The following is a 23,191-nucleotide window of genomic DNA, read 5'->3' as shown; positions in this document are numbered from 1 at the left end:
ATAATAAGACTGTACACTCTGTTTTCATTTTTGTTTCCTATCCAGCAAAGATCAAAGCATACTGCTGTCATACACTAATTTACTAATAGTGTTTATATCTTCCTTTGTAACACAGAAGTATCATGCATATCATCTCAAGAAGGGTAACTTCAAAATTCCTCATTCTCACTTAATTTCAGTTATTCTTGTCCTCTTTTTCATTGTACAGGGCAACATGAAAACAATGGGCAATTTTTCTAGTATTATAAATAACAGAATTTTGAGACATATAAATTCAATCTCTTGAGGTATAAATGGAATAGTGATAAGCCTCTATGAAATATGATACTCATTCCCACTCAATAAGTGCCTCACAACTCACTTGAGGGCTGCAAATTCTATATATTAAAATCTAAGTTTTAGAAGAATGTCAATGTGCCTCTATGCCTACAGGCTTTAAGATCCACACAGGGGTATTTTTTCAGTCTCTTAGTTTTGAAGGTCTGATAAACTACAAGAGATAGAATGAACTGAAAATCTTTTACTCCAGTATACACATGTACCATGCACATAGGTATATACTGCACTCTAGACAGCTCTGTAAAATAGSGAAACAAGGTGAAGGCAATCTATATTTAGGCAGGCTGATATCATCAACTTTTACTGCATTGTTTACATTGTCTTTCCTTTTGCTTAAGTCCTTGGTTTTGATTGCTAATTTTGCCACACAGAAATATGTCTGGTTCAAACTGAGTATTTTGGGGAAGTTTCAGTCAAAATGGCCTAGTCACTCTGAGAACAAGGCTAGAAAATTTAGGGTTTTCTCTGATGCTAAAGTGATGAAATTTGCAGTGGAAGTTCCAGGCTTTATAAATTTGAATTTTCTCAGTAAATCTTTTAGAGATGTGCACTTACCATATCCATGACAATCTAACCAGATCTGACAGTGACATAAGCTTTGGAAAAAAAAAACTCAATGTGTAAATATTCAAAATAGATTAGCTTGAACTTGTCTTATATTTTGAAAGGCTCCACTTCTGAAAACACTTGTGTTAGTCCTGTTACTACCAACTTCTAACACTGGCTAGACTATTCACGTGCCTCTCCTAAAGGATGGCTGAATACATTCCTGGAACACATCAATGCAGGGTGCAATATGCTTAAGTGCACTGGTACCTATATTAGACAGGCAGTCTCCTGGCGACATGGAGATCTTTAATCCACATGAAGACCAGTCAAATGATATGCCAGGGAAAAAGTTTGATTGGGCAAGGAGGCTGGGAGCATATAAGGAGAGCAAAAAATTACTAAGAAAAGAGATTGGAATTCAACAAGAATCAAGAGAAAAGAGACCGAAGGTCTGATGCCTGCAACTGGTGCCTGGTGTCAGGAGGGAAGTGGAGACAACATGGGTGAGAAGAGGAAGTCACAAGCACAGGAAGTTGATCCAAGAATAAGTACTTATTAGAACAAACTTCCTTAAAGTGTTTGGGACTGAAAATTCTTTCCAATATCCTGTGTACTGTCATTTCTCATACACATCTGCAATTCTGCCCCCACATATATTTAAAAAGAAACACCAGATCTGTTGAGTACTGTCTACCTATACCATTGAATACCATGATAAATCATTCAAGCACTCTCGAGAAAGTGACTTCAGCTTTATTACGCTGCCATTCTACTTTAGAAGCTCCGACCTGTCATCTTAAAATAAAAAAATAAAAAAWAAATCAAGTATCAAACCACACTCCTCAAGCTACAGCATTTCCCCACCCCACCTCCAAAAACAATACAAAACAAAACCCCAGTAGAGGCAGCAAATTGAAAAACAACAGTTGTGAATCAGTAACATTTTCTCTGAACAGAAACATTATTGTTTCAAGATCCACTTCTCCAGATRTCATAGAGAATCAGAATAAAAGAATGGCTGTACTGAGTCAGACCAGAGCATTTGACTAACTCCATATCTTGTCTCTAACCACAGCCATAAATAGCTACCTAGAGAAGATAACAACAGGACACATATACAGGATACTCTCCCTGCCTCCAGCTATTTTCAATTCAGRGATTTCCTGAGCCACATGTAGTTCCTGTGTATTTAGTAATTCTCAATGAATTTTTTTTTCCACAAATACACTTAGTCTCCCACTGAACCAATGAAAAGAAATGGCAGCTTTATATGAGAAAGCGTTCCTGCTTCCCACCTAGTCCCAACAAATCACAGGAAAAAATGACAACATTCGTACATATGGGAAAAACTATTTTTGGAGATTTCTAGTGCCTTCTTCAGTTTGTGAAGCTGAACTAATAACTTGTCTTTCCTGTCCTACCAGGGAAACGATACAAAAAAGTTTCAATAAAGGTTTTAGAAGTTTCTTAAACTTCAATAGCATTTCTCCTAAAGTGTATGCAGCACATACACAGAATTCTTGACAGCACTGCGGTTTCAGATGACCCATATAACTTATTTGTGACTGCAGAGTAATGGAGATTCATAAACTTAGGCTAATAAAATTTTTATGGTGCAGTATACCAGCATGTAATTTTTCCTCAGTAAAAAGAGAGAGAAATAGATCTAGCTCAACACAGTACACAAGCCCACAGTTCTAGGGTTGACCTAGAATTGTGAATGCCTTGCCAACAGCTTCCTTCATTTTAAGGCACACAGCTTTCAGATCAAACTGAAATTCCCACTGCACTAACTATGAAGAGATGAATTCTCCAGTATCCAATTGCAAATAATGCACAAGTATAGCAAAAGTATGCCAYACAATAACACGACAGAAACTTATGAGGTGAATTCCATGCCCACTGAAGCYACTGCCAGTGTTGAAAGTCATTGAATGAAAAAGATCTAGGAGTGGGAGAATTTAGCAGCATTTCAGAAAACAACTCAGACATTTCTGAAAGTAAAGAAAATGTACAAAGCACAATAAAATATTAAACTTAAAAGGCTCTTTAAATGATGCACAATTTGAGTGTTACAACTTCTGTAGCATCTGATATAGCTGCCCAACAGAACACCTACCTGCATTTAGTAAAGGTAAGTCGTCTTTACCACTTATGCCTTCAGGTGCTGTACATTCACGAACCAATGCACACTACAAAAGAAATACATCAAATTTAACACATTCAGGTATTATAAAGAAATTCAAAGCTGTTATATACGACAGACTGAAGAACATCACCAATAAGATAACTTCCCAACCCTACATTTAATTATCATTTACATTTTTCTCTTTATATTTCTGTTCCAATAAAATGTAACACAATCAGAATTTCTGGGGTAAAAAAAAAAAGTCAAAATATTACCAGCTATCCCATAACAAAACAGAAGGTTTCCTACCAATATAATGGCAGAGGTTAAAATAATTTTTGACAAGTTCCGTGGTTTCAGAGGGATTTCTTTACACAAGGCARTCTGCAGAGGCACAGTGTCAGAAAATAAACTTTTAAATAAAGGAAAAGTAGGGGCCACAAGAAGTCTTTAAAATATAGTCRTAGTTTATGATTAAAGTCATTTTGTATGGAAGGAACTTGAAGATTTCTGTGACGAGATTAGTGTTTGCTTATATAAGCTATATGAAAAGTTCATGGAAAAAAATCAGCTGGTACATCAATGTACCAGAACATGCCCTACTTTTTTTTTAAGCCATCCAGAGCGAACCAGAAAGAAAAGCAACAACAAAACCCAAATTCCCCACAACAGATAGTGTTTCATGATGATAGGGAACCATGTTCCCACAGCTCCCAGAGCTTCTAGACATTTTGCTGTAGAGAACAAAGCAGAGTGAGACATGATGTGCTCTCTGCCAATCGATACCTCTGATTGAATTTAACCATCAGCTTACTCCTCCATGAGTAATTCCCTGTGTGTGGTTTGTCTAATGAGGTAGCAAACCCAATTCAGAACTTACTTCTTTGGAGTAATTCAATAGCACCACATTTTCACAATTGCTTCTTGGGACTGTAGCCAGTAATCAAGTCCTTGCTACAAATGTAGCAATTAGGACTCTTATAATACCATGATTCAACTATTCCATAAAAACCGCGGACTTCTTCGAAGACCACAGAAAATATAGCTATCACATGGATGATGTGTTTGTTTTTTGTTGTTGTTGTTAACTCCTTTCTTGACAAGTATTAGAAGCCCTAAAGATACCATTAATACCTCCTGACTCAACTACAGTTGGCACAGTTCATTAATTACAACTCAGATAACTATGTGAGAGTTGCAACAATTACATCTCAAGTAACTGAGAGTGGGTCTCATTCCATACTACAAAAYGGAAAAGTAAAACAGAAAAGTAGCCTGGATTATCAGTTCATATTCCATATCTTGTGGTAGTTTTGTAGTACGAAACAAGAAGGATTTCTCAATGTTTGCTGGCTGCTTTGGACGTGGTCCCAGCAGCTCATTGTTTTGAATGGGCTTTGGCGTCCTTTGAGAAGAACAGTTAAATAAAAGTGGAAAATGCAACCTTAAAGTTTAGCCTAAAAGCAGAGCATTGTGGATTGGCTGAAGACATATTCAGAACAATGCTCTTCTCTCTAAAAATACACTTTTTTTTGAATAACATAAAAATAATCCTTAATTTTGCCTTCCCTATAGTGTTACCAAAGTTAACTTTCCTCATCAAGAGTAGAATAAAGGAATTATCTAAAGTACATCACAGAATTAGAGCTATAAAATCTCTGTCAGTAAGAACGAGGATGCAGAGATGGAAAATCAGAACAGGGCAACTCTGTACAGGTAGATAGAGATGCCAGTCTTCATCAAATCAGGGATCCAGCTCAGTTGATTAGCCGTACAGCATCAGCCCCGAATTCCTTGTTCAGAGCTGTCATTTCCAATTCTTGCCCCAGCCCATCCTTTCCACCCATCCTCCAGTCTCTCTCACTCCTCCTAAATCCATTCTGCCCCACATCATCCCCTACTCGAGTCTCCACCACTTTAGCCTGCAGTGACTTTTCTACTGTCAAGCATCTTGCTTTTTCCAATCCCCTCCTTCCTTCCTTCCCAYGCCACACTGTAAGCACCCCAACTCCAAGCCCCTGCATACACCTGCTGCTCGACACTGCCCTATTCTAGCACTCTGAGGCACCACTGCTGTCACCCTCATTCATTTGTCCCCACCACTGTGCTCCCATGAAATGCTGCTGAACCTGCCCTTCTGCAAGGGGATTCACCTCTTCTTTGGTTCGCCTGTCTGTCATTCTGTCCAGGTTTTCAGTATTGTGGGTACAGGTTGCACTTAAAAATCCACGTGGTTGGGACTTCAAGGGCAGAAAACAGAGGAACTGTCCAAGGGAAAAAAACAATCAGACTTGTGGTATCTCTATGGACAGTATTTTGATCAGGAGTGATTAAGCATGATCAGTTGAGGTTAAAATGAGCTCTTTAGATTTTAGAAAGGGTAGGGAGTAGGAACTGAGAATAGAGTACTGCTTTGTGTGTTTTCATGCAGAAGTATTTTTAGTTTAGAGAGAGGAGTGCACACAGTATTTTATTCCAGAAATTGTTGAATAATAGTAAGTACTGAAACCCCAGGGTGGTATTAGTAACAGACATCTGACACAGYTGATCACTGTAACTTACTTTGAGCAATGAACTAACTGAATTCATACCTTTCGATCTTGCGTGTCTGCTGTGACTTGGTCTGCTTCCCCATCCTCTATCTCTCCCATCTTCACAAGATTGACTTCAATAGTACCAACTGTCTTTCCACCATCAGAAGTCCTGGTGGGGGAAAAAAAAATAAAAAGACACTTACGTAAAAAGTTTCACTCATCAGTAGCATCTCATTCCTTCAGTAAAAATGTTGCCAATAAACATTCATAGCCCTATTCATTCCATATAGCTGCAGTCGTCTGCATTAAACTCATTATTTACAACCATAAAGCAAATGTTAACAATATGGCATGTAATATTTTCTCCAAATTGCTTATGACAAGGAAAATTTTCATCATAAAACTAAGGATGGGTAGGTGCTATAAACGGTGAAAGGATCCACAAATATTGTCAAGTTTTCATCCCTGACGTTCTTTTGCCTGTGGAATGTCAAACCTGTTACGTATTATGCCAACAGCCCAACTTACTACCGGCAACCTTGCTGCACGGTGCAATGCTGTATGCAATCTGCAAAGAGGAGACATGTTCAGTATATTAATAGACTCACTGCTAAACCAAAACAGTGAAAAAAAATCTGAATATAACGTTTCCTTTTGTAGTCCCTCTGCAGAAGAGCTATGCAGAAAGCTCACTGTTTTTCCTTAACTATTTGGGAGAGGATAGTGCAGTTCCAGGTAAATTACTTTGTTATCTTCTCTGCAAATAGCCTACTTCAATCAGGCAAAAACAAACAGTAATTCAGATTTACATCTCCAAACAAAGGGTGCACACTACCCTTTTGCAGAAACAAGGTTTTAAAATCCCCATAAGATATCGAACGCTTTTTCAGCTTTCACTGGTAACAAAACATTACTCAGAACACGGAGGTTAATGGCACCGTCCATCTCCCCTTCTTTTTTGAAAGGGGGGACCAGTTGATAATAATGAGAAAAGTGTAAGAGCACTCACAGACCTGGAATCAGCAAAAGGATGCGATGAGACTTAAGTTTAGCAGAATTGCAAAAGCATAGAGAAAGAGGGAAGAACAAAAACAAATGGTTTGGGGGACAATACTGGGTATAACTTCAGACATGAAGATGAGAAGCAGTGGAACAGGACAGAAGTAGTACATAGAAGAGGGACTAGCAGGCTGGCAATAGAAAGGGAAAAAATAGTAACTTTCAGAAATAGTAATAATAGAAAAAAAGGTATTCCCAGATATAGTGTTACAATAGCTTCAGAAAATAATCCTCATATCACYGCAGTAAAGAAAAATCCCCCAAACACTATTCTCCACATGTTACTAGTAAGAAAACAGACTGTAGCCAAAGCACTGATCCACAGGTACCTCCATGCACATAGCACAGCACTATGTGGAGATACTGCAGCAGGCCATACAGCCATATGGTGATAATCCTCATCTTTGCATGCTGTGTAAGATCCCGGGTAAGTCAGTTAGCTCGTTACCTATAGTACTGATAAGCACAATCATAGGTCTTTTCAAGCACAGATCCTTATTTATTATGCTAAATCAAAAATTTGCTTTCCTGCAGTAAAACCACAAAATATAGCTACTGCTAAGCTTCAAATATAAATAATTCCTTTTGTTACAAGTCACTATACTCTAATATGCGACTCAGCTAAATGCACTCCACTTCCAACTAAAGAAATTAAATATGTTCTTACATAAAACCTTGCAAAATACACATAATTCTTCACACTCTGCATGTGTCACTACTTCATTTGCTCTGAGTGAAATTCATCACTGACAATAAAAATAAATGATTTAAACTCAACCAACTCCAGATCGCCTTACAGCCAAAGAACTCCACTTTAATAAAACAGCAAGTATATAAAAGTAAAAATAATAAGAAATTGCTTGGACTTCATTTCTTTTCTCCTTTCAATGTCACAACCAGCATGCAAGAACTAGATGAGCTCAATAAAGAGTCCAAGGAGAAAAGGAATAACAGTTGTTACCAAGTCACATACACCTTTAAAAATCAGTGTGTGTTGCTAAAAATGAACAAATTTTCAAAGSCTTACAAAGTCTTGATCAAAGCATCAAACATCCAATTCATTATCAGACAGACTTAAATATGCAACAGCACTTTGCTGTTACCCTAGTCTGAAACTGAAATATTGCATTCACTTGACTGCCAGAAGCAAAATCCTACCTTCCCTTTTTCTAGAGAACGCATTTTCCTAAGGCCAGAGASACCTGCAAGTCTAAGCCTGACCTACACAAAGCAGATCTCATTACGCTTTAAAATTACATGATGGCAAACTAGAAGTACAAATGAAGGCTCAGAAAAACTAAATTCAATTTGCAAATGAACTGAKAAAAAACAATGAAATATGTTGCTTGCGTGAAAAAATAAAAATGGAAATGCTGGTAATGATTTCTGGACCCTTTTTTCCCTTTCTTCAGGGGACTACATATTCCCTCTCACTGCTGTTATCCTACACTTGGCCTAAGTACGGCAGCGAGCACTGCATTGCTTGCCTGTACAAGAGGAATACATATTTGGAAACTTGGTCTATACATATTAAAAACATGACTGCTGTAATTTCACTTATATCAAGACCTTTCCCCCCCCCCCCCCAAAAAAAAGCTACTCCTGTTTTATTCTAATAACACATGTAGTGTTACAATTTGAAACATGCAGTATCTACAAGAGAGGATAACAGAAGAGAGCAGAACTGAACACTGGGACTGCTGCACTGTAGTTGGACTCTTTCCTCCATTTCTCTTTCATCTTCCCACACAGAAATGCTAAAGCAAAAAAAAAACAAAAAAACAAAAAAACAAAAAAAAAAACAAAGCCTCTTTTTGAATGCTACAGGCACACAAATCAAAGAGCTCTATAAATGTCCAGGGAGAAACCATCATTAGCTGTTTCAGACATTGTGAATTTAAAGTACCATTGGTGCAGGAGAGTCTTCAAACACCAGACATGCCACGCATTTAAAACTTTCAAACAACATCATGAGATTAAAATTTTGCCTGAATGAAAACTAAGGGCGAGAAAGTCAGAAATGACGCAGTGGAGAAGTAAATGCACTTAAACAAGACAAKAATCTGTATGATTTTACTTTGCACTAACACAAATGGTATTGCTCACACATACAGCCATTTCCTGCTGCTTCCCTGGACAGATGGCAGACAACTTCACATATGCACACTATTCAACAGAGCATCAGGGAAATAACTCACTGGCTTTAGGATACTTCATAATACRTTAGGTTAATATTAGCTTACTTGCTATACTTTAATAAAGCTTGCACTGATAAGATGCAGTCAAGACTGTCCCTGCCCCAGATTACTTATATTCAGGAGACRAGAAACACAACAGACCACAGGAGTCCAGTATTGCATAAACAAGGGATGACACCTTGAAAAACCTGCATAGGAAATTTTATGACACATGCACTGGGGGAATACAACACAACAGTAAGAATAAATTTAAAAAAATGTGTCAACGTGAAGAACAGCTCTGAAACTCTGGTTGGCTTTTAGAGTTGGAAAATTGCTGAACCCTTTTTTTTTTTTGTGTGTGTGTGTGTGTGTTTGTGTGTTTCCGATTTTGCATCCCAACTTGCCGGAAGTTTTATAGCACATTTTCCAAAGGAAACAGTCAACTATTAAAATTTAATTGTGGTCTAAAGAGGTTAGAACTGCTTAGGACAAGAAGAGYCAATTCCCCCATAGCTGGCCACAGAGAAATATTACCAGTAAAAAGGAGACGACAAGGTGCTAGAACAGAGATTTCTGAAACAGATTCAGGAGACACCACCCCAGTTCAGAGTCTTTGGCAGCGAAGCTGGCACACTTCCACCCTGCCCCAGCTACTCCTTCCAAGCTGTCTGGGAACCTCAGAGCTCCATCTACCACAGCACATAGCCCTGTGACCCATCACAGCTCGGGCCACCCAGGTCCCATCATCCCAACTCTCCTGCTGAACTTCATTTGAGTAAAACATTTTGAATTTAAAGAAATACTTCCATCAATGCTAAAAGCAACATTGTTTATTAAACTCTGAGTCAAACCCAGAGGCTCTTGACCATGTGTAACCTGAGTTAGCTCAGCTTTCATATTACACACATGGGCTTGCTTACCATCCCAAGGTCTTAAAGACCAGCACGTTAGCAACAATTCCCTCAAATACAAGGGAAGGAGAGAGCTAACACCAGCAGCAGAACACCTCAGCCTTAGCACTTTGGAGAATAAGAAGTTGACCCCAGCATCCAGAGGGAAAAGAAGGAATGGGATCTTCCTCAGATAAGGGGTAGAAAACCTGGCGAGCTAGATGGATTGAGAACAGCAGCCATTTGCTTTTGCTGCAGTTCTCATAGAGTCTCATTGCTGCACGTTGTTGAATATGTAAATTTAAAGCCTGCTAATTTGTTCCCATGGCCATACCTTTCTTCCAAAAAATGGCTCAAGAATACAAAAAGAAACAGATAGTGTATTTGCATAGCTATGTTAATTATATACGACAGAGTAAATGACCGCCTGGAAAGCAAAATGTATGATTTTCAGCTGTTTCAGGCTAGCAAGCAGTCTCTTTCTCCCATTCAGAATATACAACAAATGCAATTAGTACAGACTAACACATATTACTGTCATAAAATCATTTTCTCCACCAATGCAATATTTTGAAAAACATAAGCACATTTTATTCTAACAAAATTATTGTACTTGTATAGAAATGTTGTCTTCCTTCATTCTGTGAAATCACAGCAGAGTATCTCAAAAAGTACTGTTTTCAAACAAATCTACCAGTTAAAAAAAAAAAAGTTAGGTTCCAAGATAAATAATCAGTGCTTTGCAGTATTCAGTTTATTCACATTCTCAGGGCCTGAATATAATGTTAACTTTTGTGTCAAAACAAGTTTCTCCACAGCTCTCTTGCAGATCTTCCTGACCTATAAAGCCAAGCTGTTCATCCACTTCCTGTGGTGAATGACATGACATGAAGAGGCAAAGAAACAATTTCAGGATGCAGAACAGGTAAAGCGAGTTGTGTGCAGACTCAGACTGATTTTTAATAGGGAAATACAGCCAAATATACAGTGTTTTCTAGTATTTGCTTGCTAATACTAAATGCTAAGGAAGTTATATATAAATAAACCATTGTAGAAACTATATTGCGGCTTTCAAATTCTTTTTCATTAATTAGAAATGGTGAATGCAACTCACTGGAGCATAGTCATCTTTTGGCCCACTGACCTACCGGGTGGGGAGGGTTTTTTGGTCTTTTTGTTCGGATTTTCAGAAAACATAGTTTACCATCTTTATTTAAATAAAGAGATTTAGTCCAGCCCAGGTTAATGAAAAGAAGATAGCTTAAAAAAAAGAAAAAGAAAAAGAAAAAGGAAAAAAGAGAACGAGAGAGAGAAAAGATACTGTCCAAGAGAACAAAGCAATATAGCAAAAAACAAGAAATAGTTTGATCATATGACCAACCCAACTGCAATCAAAAGAGATTTTTGGGAGAATAAGACGACATCAGGCACTTTCATGTGTCTCATGGTACAGTACTTTTAATATTCCAATACAGCAATTCTAGAAGTCTGGATGGTCTTCCCATTTGTAGGGAAGATGGAACTACAAAGGAGAAGCAAAGAGAAAAAAAAAAAGGAGAGAGAAAAGGTATTGATCCTTGTTTATTGATTTAAACTTACACAATGCTGAAAAGTTTGGGATTTTGGGGAGTTACCACAGTATAGGACAGAAGGAAAACTCTAAAAATAYGTACACCCACATGTTTACTGAAATGCTACAGAATACATCAATTATAGACACCTGCAGGCTTTGGGTTTCTGCACAGTTAGCTCCATTGCTATGAAGTCCCAGCTTATAGGAAGCAAAGCCTCTAAGCGGTATTGATACTACTGCAGTTTCATCCTGAAGTAGCCTACTGTACTTCTGCATGATCTACTGAGTAGCATCCAAAACAGGTGGACCCTAAGTTTATAGGGAGCATAAAAAAAGTATTATCATCTTTTGCCTTTGCTGCTTCTTACATGTAGCTTACTGGAAATCATACCAAAAACACCTGAGCAAAAAGAACCTTACCAGAATAGGGCAAACTACCACCACTGAGGAACAGTTAATGGAAGTACTAATTGCCGGCCTTATACAAAAGGCCATAGACCCCAACCAAGCAAAAATTATGCTGTTCTCCACAGAAATACACTGTAAAAAGAACTTCTACACTGAATTTTGAATCTAAATCAACTAACAAAATCAGTCTTAATTACCAAAACAGCAATCAATATTGCTGTCATTTACAAAGAAAATGGGATGCATATTTTTAATCTTTTTACTGGATTCACTGTAAAATATAGTCTGTATATTCTATATAAGATTTCTATATATAAGAAATACAGAACTATAATAGAGAAAAAGAAGTTTTATTTTAAAATATAATTTCTATATTTCTATATAAAAGAAATATTCTGCTATTGAATATGGCCTTATTCAACAGCCTATATTATCCTGTTTGTCATTACAATCCTATGAGAAAGCTGGAAACAAGTGGCATTACACAGAATCATACATAATCCCACACATTTCAGTGTGGGAAATATGACACATAGCAAGCTCAAGCCTAAATAATTGGTATTTCATTTCATCTTATTGCACAGGAGAAATAGAAGCACTTAAGATCGGCATCTAATATACTTGAAGTCATTTGGAGTTTCAGACAAAGTGAAATAACAATCATCAAATGTCATGAGTTATTTGTTTGAAATAGTTTACATACATGAAAAGACTTACCTCAAGGTAAGGGTCAACTGTTGCTCCTTTGACTTCACCAAGTCCCCTACTCTAAAAGTTGTACATCCCAGGAAGCTTCGCTATAAACAAAATGGAAAGAAAAGACAACATCTCCATTACTTTTTGAAGTATTACTTGTTTCTTTTCAGTCCCATGCATGGAAAACTTTCTTAGGTAGGTAGCAAAATATTACATTTCAACATTCTGCTTTGACACACTATCCTACAGAAAGTTTTTGTGCATGTGACATGATTATCAATAATTTGTTGAACTCTGGTTTTATAAGCAGGAACCTTTCTCATTAAGAACAAACAGTCTGACAGCCTGACAAAATAATAAATATTATAAAATATACAGCTGCAGGAAAATTTCATTTAGTATAAGCATTTGCATTTTGAATTTTCTTCTTTACTAAGTGATTTCTGTATTACAAGAAATGTTAAACCTTCAGTGTTTTACCAATGTTATTCATGCTATAGTTATTCCTCAACCCCTTAGGCACTACTGGCTTTGTATTCCAAATATGAATATATTTGCTTGAAGAAGCTATTTTTACGTTGAGTTCAGTACAAGTTAACAGAAATGTTATATTCCTCTAGATTATAGCAATGCTTGTAAGTACCGTTCCTTCATCTCCATTGTAAGGTGAGCCCATTCATGGCAGGACAAACACTGAGAAATGTGCAAATCTAACTCGAATGTCTAAATCTAGTGTTAACCCACAACACTATATATTTGTACCCAAATCAGTTTCATGTATTGCATTTCATGCAGTGCAAAAAGGAAAACACATTCATCTTCTGTTTTAGATCATTTTTCTCCCGAGCCTCCTCATACCCCTACTGCATATTGCTAAAACCTCRCTTGTTAACATTCTTCTTACTCTGGGAACAGTGGGAAAGAAGAATCAGCCTACAGTCATTACCTACACATTTATCTTTTAATTGTACAACTATCTGTGAATCAATTATAATAAGATGAAAAGTTTGTTGATTTTTTTGCAAGAAAATATATACAAGAATTTGTTTATTACATCATACTAATTTTACTGTACTGTCAGAATGCAAATCAAAATAAAGTTCTATGGTAAATTAAGTACATTCTTGGATGGCCTAATTCAAGAAGCATCAAGTTTTTTGCTCCAAATCACTGCAGATTACATACAGACAGCAACCGCTACCTTTGGGGAAAGGGAAGAGAATCTGTTGCTACCGATGAACAGTAACGGCCTTTGGTAAAAACCATGCCCTGCTTTCTTTCAGGAAGGCCAGCTAGATATTGAATACGCAAATACTGGCTCTACACTAAGGTAGTTATTTAGCTTATAAAACACGTGGTTCAAAGCACAACACTCAATTTAGATAARCCATAACACTGGTCTCCAGGCTGGTAAACTAAACCCTCGGCTATGGCTCACTCCAGAGAGTTACACAGGTTGAAAACCAGGAAATCTTTCTCTTCGCTGGGCTTTGGCTGGAACACCAGCAGCAAAGGCAAAAGGCAGGACGCAATCCGAGAGTCCGAGGGAAGCTGGGAAAGCAGTGAGCGTGGAAAGTGCTCAACAGAAAATAAGAAAATAGTAAGAAAAAAAATAAGGCTTATAAAAAATGAGAAAAACAGCAAAGACCCTGGTTAGTTTCTGCTGCCAAAAGGAAACACATCCTTTTACAAAAAGATGCCCAGTGGGACTCGTGCAGCTCTGCTAGAACAAACACACAGATAGTCCATCCTCCTCTACGTCAGTCAGCACGACAGCGGTTTTGTTTTCACTAGAACTCCATGGTGACATATTTAACTCATGTTAGTTTTGTTGTTACAAGAGTACACCCTTCATTAAGCAGTGAGAATACATTCTGCAGCACAGCTTGTCTTCTAGCAGCCTTTCCGGCATTTCACGACATTTGAGTGCTTGTATTTGCAACCTTGCCATTTAGAAAGGGGTTCGGTCTGTTGTAATGCAGGAAGGAGCCCCAAAAGAACTATAAATCCATTTAAGAACACTAAGAAAGAAGCAATTCCTCATATGATTGTAAGCAGCAATAACACCATTCTTTTATACCGTATCCACTAACCACCTCCAAGTGTTAGACCTAGTTCAGTGTCACAAACTTAAAGCTATACGGTTTTATAGGTTTAAAGAAATCAATTTGCCTGTTTCACATTCTTAAGCTTATTTGGAATAAAAATTTTCTGTGCCTGACATAATAATGCATTTAGAAATTATCTGCAAAATTATAAAAACCGTGAATAATCCCATGACCAAAATGAAGACAGTTATGCTAACATTCAAGGAATATATTTCGAAATGATGCTGGAGATTACTTTTTCTAAGCTTAATAGATACAAATATTCTACTCTGGGGCCCGAACTGACAGTCTACAAACCAATCTAACTCTGCACATGTGACTCGGAGAGGTATGCATATTAAACTTTAACAGAACTGCTGGTGCAGCACTAATTACAGAGCAACTTTTCTCTGTAATTTTGCTATGAGTATTTATGATTATAAATCTTAAGATATGAGCCTTGAACATCTTGATGAATAAATTTTATCTAGCTGAAGAAAAAGTTCCTTCAATAGCTAGATGAAAAGTTTGAAATATATCGATTATTTCACTGACATTTAACTTACCGCCAAGCTATAGAATTTTTCAAGCACTAATTGAAGTGTGGCGAGGAAGCCCCAGTAATGCAAGAAAGTCAACACCTTCGGTCAAATTTTTTTTWAATTCAGTTATTTTGAATCTTTGCAAACATTGGGTCTGATGTCCACTCCTGTTTTTCATTTAGCCATAGGCACAATCAGACCATGTAATGGCAACCACCCCTCATTCAGACTGATAAAAGYGACCTGAGGCATAACTGGTCAAGTTGCTAGCTGAGACTACTACATCTGTTCACCAGCTTATCTAAACTTGGCTATATAGCACTGTGTAATGTACAATAATAAAAATAATAAGCACTATTATTATTCAATGCTTATTTTTACTTCCAAATTTTGAGCTGATTTTTTTCTCCCATCTCAAAAAGAACCTCCATCTGCAAACTCCAAAGACACAGACTCAGTTCAGTAATCATCAACATTTTCCCATCTACTGACCTCTGACTCTGAAACAGCTCACAAAGCTGTTAAAAACCACTTCTCAACAGACTTCAGAATTCAGCAGCTGAAGCATAGCCTGGAGGCCTYGATACACTTCTAGCAGGACCAGCCTTTCCCACCCCCGGGAGGCTCCATATTACCAGCAGTGACTAGCCTTCCCAGACCCAGAAACAACATCCCAATTCCTTTGACAAAAGCAGTCCAGATCTGTACAGAAAAAAAGTGTGTCCTTCATATATTGTCAGTGTAATTTCTTAATTAGAACCACACAYGAAAACCTGAAAGCTGAAGGCCGGGCTCATGCTCATGTGAGGCAATTGCCTCAGGATAATTCTAGCTGAAAAGGATTTTCAAGAAGTGCATGGGATCAGTCTAAGTCTATTACTCCTGCCATGATTCTTTATATACTTAACCCAACTCCAGCTACTAAGAAAAAAAAAGAAAAGCTCCCAACTGTTTAGTAGAATACCATTCCTCTTTGTAGGGTGTCTGTCTCTGCTGATGAGGTGGAAAAAACCCACTAATGAACAAAAATTGCTTACTCCAGCATCTGCTCTTGGCTCCTTGTGATCAGGTAGGACACTGGTGCGGACCTGAGAAGAAAAAAAGCAAGCAAACATCACTGTTTTTACTTTCCAATAAGAGATGTGCTCATGCATTTTTTCCCTGAGACTTTGCAAAATTTAGAACAGATTTTAAAGTGATACATAYAATTCAATCATAATCAGTTACCAATTTAAGTTCAACATCTTCTGGTTTCTGTGGAGAAGAAATTGAGTCTTTCACCATTACTCCATTTGTCATCCTGAACTTTCCTGATTCTCCATGAGAAGCATGGCTGTGCTTAGCTGTTCTTCTCTTAAAACCAGACTCTTTGGCTATAGCACGCTTGCCAGACTCGCTCACCTAGTGTTGTTTTCTGGAACCAACATTTTCAACAGAGCAATGTAGTCTTAAACAAGAGGGGATTGTACTGTAAAATTACCTATACACATTTGTATCCCTTCTATCAAATTATTCTAAAAAAACATCTTTAGTTAAGCTGGTCAAGTTTATTTGCATACACTAATCCTTATTTTGATGGTCATTATATAAATATACTGCTAAATGCTTGGCCATGCAACCTACTCCCATGTAAATTCTTAGCATAAAATACAACATGTTCTTTTCCAGCTCCAGGATGAAAGACATTTCTCTCTCTCTTTTTCCTTCCTTTCTCCCCTCAAAACCTTCCACAAGGGTCTCACTTCAGCATTCTTGTAGCATTAGTGGAGCTGCTGAAAAGGAAGTAGCACTTTCTTTCCAACAATTTCTTTAGATTGTAGAGTGTCTGCTTTTGTCACTGAAAGCATACAGCAGATTAAAAAGCAAATATTCCCCCGAGTACTYGTAGGCTGATCTGCAACAGATATCCTAATCTCCAGTTCTGTTCACGTATGAACCTCTCTCTCCCACCACTTCTCGAGCATCTTAGGGGTGATGGATGCTTGCATATGTTCAGAGAAGGAAAAGCCCATGTACTCTTCCATACCTGGGACTTCTAGATGCCCCTGCACTTTCTGCAAGTGGAGCTGCCTTATGCACAAACTCCCATCACTTCAAAAGTAAAAGCAAGGGACAATCTAGCTTCCCTTTACTACAGCATTTCCCCAATTACTGTGCAATTTTATGGGGKTTTTTTTAGTGTTTACATAATTTTATTTTGTTACATGCTGACTGAGAATACAGTATCAATTAAACAGTAAAAACGAGATCAAAGAGGAAAGGAAAACCCTCCATAACACCCTTCTAATGTGGTCTGCCTCAGCCAAGTCAGCCCACTGAGTTAGCTTGCTGGTTCCAGGATGCCCGTTTCAACGGCACACAAGGGAGGCATCTACTGCGCATTCACATCTAGCTGCTTGCCTAGCCTAAATAAGACATGTCCATTTACAGTAAGGTTTCCCAAAGAAAAATTTTAGGCATGATTTCAAAGAGACTCAAAATCACTTTRTAGCAAATCCATCAAAAAAAATGCCCACTTTGTCCCTTACCCTTGTCTCTCTCAATTCTTATATTCCAGCTGGAACTTCCTCTACACACACACACACAAAAATGTCCTTTAAAACAGAGATAAAGTTTCTTCTTTGTTATCCTCAAGATGAGAGGCTGATGGTGGGAGCCTTCCAACAAACTACCGTGGAGACAGCACAGAGGGCAGAACCACCCACAGCTTTGCCCAGATAGCTCTTACACCTTGCTTTTCCATAGGAAAAATTCACCTTCCCACTCCCCACAGATGCCTGAAGACAGTAAGGAAATGCTATAATTAATTTAACGAGGGCCAGTGTATTTCAGCAATCTGTGGGAAACCTTATTTAGATGTAATTTTATTTTCTAATTTTTTTCCGACTACTGTAACATTAGCAAGGAATTCGGCTTTTTCCAGAACATAAGCACTAAATTTTCAAAGCAAAATGTGTAATTTAAAAGTTACCTGTAAATAGTTCACATTACAACTAAAAATGCATTACTGACGTTTCTTTGTTCGCGATACTTGTCTAACCCTTCTGGGGACCAGGGAAGGAAGAACATAACTTACAGTAAATTTGTTTCTTATAAGAAATGAAGGGGTGTGTAGGGTCCATGTCAGACAAAGCAAAAAGGAAAGGGAAGGAAAGGGGGGCAAAGGAAAGAAGAAAAATCATCTGTGTCTTTTTAAGGAGATAAAAATCACTGCTAGCCTAAAACACGCAACACTGGGCCGCACGCAGAAGTGAACTCCCCGGGAATTAACCCTCCCTTCTGTGCGTGCACGCACCCCCGCGCACTTTAAGCACAGAGCCACCACCACGGAGCTCGAGGCGGCGCAGTCTCGCGCCCCTCGCGCTGCCTACTGCTCGAGTTCCCAAACACAYATAAACTGCCAGAAGCGCACAACTGTCAGGGGGCCCTTACGGTGTGCGCGCGTGGGCTCAGGCGTGCCCCGTTACAAAGACGGCTTGCAAGCAAAATCCCCAAACCCCAAAAAGCTCCAGTCTCAAACTACAGAGTAAAAAAGAGAAAAGGAACAAAGAAACAGAGCATTTTGAAGAGTAAATACTMTTCCAGTACATTACTGATTAAACAAACAGCTGTGCTGTTTTGAAACCTTGTCATAAAGCAACTTTTCCCTAATGCCCCAACAGTATGCTAAAATTGAAAAATCTAAATACAAACAAAGAAGGTAAGTTTTAATTTCAAACATCCATTGCTGTCTTAGTTTTCTTACTTTTCTCATTATTTACTCTATTTTTTCCCATTAAAATGCAAACCTTTGAACAGTGAATTTATTCAGGACTGGGATAAGACTGAACCTCCCTGGAAAAGCATACGTTAGAGTCTTACCTTCTGAGACAAAACAGGTATGAAGAGATCAAAAAAGTAAGCAAGAAGTACAGCTTATAAACTAGGCCAAGTGCAAAATATTTACAATGAGTACTCATTCCAGTGAATCAGTGTTTGTGAAACAGTATGACTATTTTGTATACATTACTATTCGTAACACAAGTGCRCAAGAGTGAACACTGGTTATGCACTTCCATTTCTTTAAATCACACACAGAACCATGAATAAAGAGAGTGCACACACGTATCAACACGTAAGTATCCATCCTCATACTGTTCTASTGCATTTATTACAGACGTATGCAAGTATCAAATTTCTCTTCAGCTTTAATTAACTGTCCTTCAGCATAATGTAGCCTCATATGACAAAACATCTGAACATTTCTTTTGGACACTCATGGCAGTCTGTGTCACATCCGCACACTGCCAGAGTTCAGCAGACAGAATYGTTATCATTACTGAAACATCTCTGCTACTAGAGAAATGCAGTGTTATAACACACACACACACAACAAAAAAAACTTTTGCTTTTTTTCCACACTCCTCCTAACATCTCGCTGGCAATTAGTTCACAAGACAACCTCACTTCTTAGAGTACTTTGTATCTGTTAGTTAAAGCCTTTGCTTTACAGCTTATGATTGAAGGCCACGTTTGCAAGTCACTTACATTTTACAAACAAGTAACGCTAGATCCTCCCTTTCTCAGTTACTCCAGATTTACTTCATCATATCGCCATGGGCTTCCAGTGGGCTCAGAGCCCCTGCTGCTGTTGAAGCGCTCTGTTCTGTTACTGCTCCAGGCACCTCGCAATAACCAGGTATTCAGCGCCCCGGGCAAAGCACAGGGCAAGAGACCCCCAAGAGCGCTCATTGACTTGGGCACTTCAAAGCCAGCACCTTCTAGGAAGGCACTCATGATCTGACTCCCTCAGTGCAACTTTGGTAGCAGTACAAGTCAGCCATACGGGCAAGTAAATCTACTGTTGTGTTGCCTGGAGGCTTTACAGGAYGGGGACTGTCTGCACCTTTTCTACCCTTGCAGTCCCTTTTGCACAGAAGTCAGGCGCCAAACTCTGCTGGCACAAGCCCGCTCCACTGAAGGCTTACACAGACCCTCGGTCACCATGTTCTCCACCAGCGAGCCAGCCATGTTGCACACCCCTTCAGAGTCAGGGAGCATCCGTATTTCTTCATAATTATTCCGTCACAGAAGCTGGAGCCTCATGCTCGTGTGCTCAAAGAGCTGAAACTGCTGRAACTGAGACTTAGATTCTGCAGCAATATCGATCAGCTTTTATAGGATAGCTCCCCATTCTAGTAYGTATCACAAATTTATTTTTGAAAGAAGATATTGATGAGACACAGCACATTTACCAGATTTCCCTTCATCAAATAGATTAACAATTTGCTAAAAGTTCAACTTACATAATGTAGTCAGGAAAGGAAAAAACTTCATCAGTCTTTTGCCAGGTACCTGCTTACGTGATGGAGAACATGATGCTGTGACAATTGTTTTCCAACCTTTATTTGCACAATTACTCCTAGGAATCCATTTAAACTRAAAAACTAAATCCTTTTTTGGTAGGCATATCTATAGAGACAACGTACTTACAGTGTCAAAGGAAACACCTCTATACAAAGAGACTAACGAATATTAAAACTGGACAAATTTGAAAACAAATAAAGGGAAAGTAAACGTTACCAACCATACTGCAATGCTGCAGTGTACTTTCATTACTATTCATTTTTCCAAATTAATTGCCTGGCACCATATTAAAATTTCAAACGTTTATTTACCTGAAAGGRCAGGAGCACCTGTGTACAGTTGGATACATTTTATAGGTAGTGACTGAGGGACTAAAACACAACTCTTGCAGAAGCATTCATCTCTGCAGCACAGAGCACGATTTACAAGAAAGAATATGAGGAAAATAGAAAATATGAAATTCTTAGTCTCTAAAAGGCATCACAAACTGCTTTCCTTCCCAACTTGTCTGCAGCTGAGTATCTTTGTGCTTCCCTGTGTAGGCTGCATCCTTACATGCTTTCCAAAGATGTGTAGGAGTACTTCATTTACCAACACATGGCACAAGATAAGCATTAGAAGACCTTCCTGAGCAAAGGCTGAGGTCAGCAGGATTTAACTGCTTGCACAGGAGCATACCCAAGTGTGTGGATAACAAAGARAAATAACGAGAAGATATTTGGTCACAAACACATTTTTCTTTACAGCTAATGCAGATGATGACACCTGCCCTCACAAAACTGAAAGCCATACTGCAGGAAGAACACATTGCTAGAGAGCKCTCTCTCTAAGAAGTGTTTCACAAAAAACATGCCACTTCTGCAACATCCAAGTGGAAGCTGGGATACACCAAGTAACAGAAAAATTCATACAGCAGAAGAGATTTGCRACATGCTACAGAGAATTAGATCCATCAAGGCTTACTAACACAAGCTAACTGCTACCATTGCAGAGCTGTAGTATCTCGTACCATGCCTCTGGGCAAAACGATACCAACTGTGTCCATACCATGGGTYTACAGGAGCTCAGACTGCAGGACGACTTCACTGCTCAGGTACACGGCCAGGCTCAGGCTGGCTCACAGCTTCAGCTGCCAGCACCGTGAGTCTGCCACGTACCATGCGGCACTAAGAACTCACTGTACTGAGGACGTACCAGGAGGGAAAAAAAGATGGTTCCTACCATCGCTGTTTTTCCCAACAAAGCACTAACATCACATATACAACTTTTYTCCCAGTGTGCCCTAAAACTGAAACACAGAAAAATGAAAACCAGGAATTTGAAACAGTTATAACAACATCTCTATCTAAGTCTGTTCTTTTTCATAGCTGTTCATATGATAAATAACTAATCCTTGAAGGCAAAGGCCCAAGTTTGATTTATCTCTTGCAGTTAATGTAAATATGAAAAAACTGTCAAAAATCTAGCCACATAAATCTAAATAATCTTAATGTTTGCAGTGTATGGCATGAAAAAACAGAACAAAGGAAACTATTTACCGTATTAATATAGTACATAGCATGAGCTCTAGGGTTTTTGAGCTATTTGAAATAATATTTTTCCCATTGAGAGACAGAGATCTGTCAGCTGTAAGAATATGTGAGAGATTAAAAGTGACAAAGAAAAATAGTTTCTATAAGTTAGAGATAATTAACATTTAAGCCTTAGCATCATTAAAAATAGATGTTCTTCTGCTATTAGTAATTAATTTGCTCTTCACTGCGACTTAGGGTACAGACACTCTGCTGATAYTGGTTGCTGTTTTTCGCTGCTTTTAAGGGAGAAGAAAAACCCCATACACTGCCGCACCCAGCTAGCCCTTAAAGGATTAATGCAGACTTATGCTGCCGAACATTCCTCTTTTGCATGACGAAATCATTATCACTTGCTCTGCGAACAGTTGTTAGCAGAAGATGGCCCTTGCACTGTGGTTTCAGGGCACAGTTTGCCTCCACGAAGAAGGAACCGTAYGAGCGACGGTTCAGCCACTGCAGGAGTCTGAAACAGCACCGGGTCACAGAGCTGGCGACTGCAACGCATCCGGCCGCGGCAGGGGAGCAACACGGCAGCCACCCACCCACAGAGTCCCCCACAGGGGAAGTGCTGACCGGCGCCTATCAGCCAGCCYTCTTCTAAAATTCAGATTGCTGCAATCATTATAATGAGCGATGGTCCCGCAGCAGCGAACTACGAGCATTTTCTCTGTCTCGCAGTTCTCCTGAACAAAGCCTAATCATGTAAAAAAGAGCCTCATGTAGTCTTTCTTATATGAGTACAAGATAGGCATTCCCTCAGCTGTATTTTTATATACTGCAGCATCATGCTTCAGGTATTCAGTCTTTTCTAACAGACAATAAAGCCCTGTTACTTTCAGTGTGTTAGCTGGCCTTTTCCATGATGATTTCAGGGAACCACTCCATATAAAGCTTTCAAAGTCTATTGCACACTGAGAAGAGCCTGCAAAACGCGAAGAGTACAAATCCAACTGAGAATGCCTGGGATGTCTGTTCTTCCATACTTGCTTTTGCTGTAAAATAAAATAGCAGAAGGCAAATTCTAGCTTCTGTCAGCAAGTTGGTGATGGGGCGTTCTTAAACATATTTGGCTGTTCGTGTATACGGTTCAGCCAACAGGGAGTTACCTGCTCAAATCCGAGTGTCTCAGGTTTGTTATTACAATTCTACTGTCAGAAGACTACAGAGGCAGACCACAGTGCAAAAAAGCTGCAGTACTTAGCTACTGCCAGGGAGTACAGGCCTAGACATACTGAAGAATTATATCCTAAAGAATACTCAAGAACAATGGAGAAAAGACCTGAAAA

At 38.7% G+C, this 23,191-nt stretch overlaps 1 protein-coding gene across 3 annotated transcripts in view; it reads right to left on the bottom strand.

Annotated features, from left to right (window-relative positions):
* The window catches only part of INPP4B (inositol polyphosphate-4-phosphatase type II B), a 467,312-nt gene that overhangs the window by 108,126 nt on the left and 335,995 nt on the right, over nt 1-23,191 (bottom strand). For 2 of the 3 annotated variants that reach the window (XM_085313208.1, XM_085313210.1), the window contains 5 exons: nt 16,023-16,073; nt 12,378-12,457; nt 5,608-5,719; nt 5,170-5,280; nt 3,008-3,080 (listed from right to left, as the gene is read on the bottom strand). In XM_085313208.1, the coding sequence (XP_085169334.1) occupies nt 3,008-3,080; nt 5,170-5,280; nt 5,608-5,719; nt 12,378-12,457; nt 16,023-16,073 (427 nt within the window). The remainder of the gene's footprint in view (nt 1-3,007; nt 3,081-5,169; nt 5,281-5,607; nt 5,720-12,377; nt 12,458-16,022; nt 16,074-23,191) is intronic. The other variant, XM_085313209.1, reaches the window with a different exon arrangement.

This window comes from Rhea americana, unplaced genomic scaffold (genome assembly GCF_003343005.1).
Source record: "Rhea americana isolate MKP2758 unplaced genomic scaffold, rheAme1 scaffold_38, whole genome shotgun sequence".
Lineage (NCBI taxonomy): Eukaryota > Metazoa > Chordata > Aves > Rheiformes > Rheidae > Rhea > Rhea americana.
The sequence above is the reverse complement of the archived record's forward strand: the minus strand, read 5'-3'. Positions and strand labels throughout refer to the sequence as shown.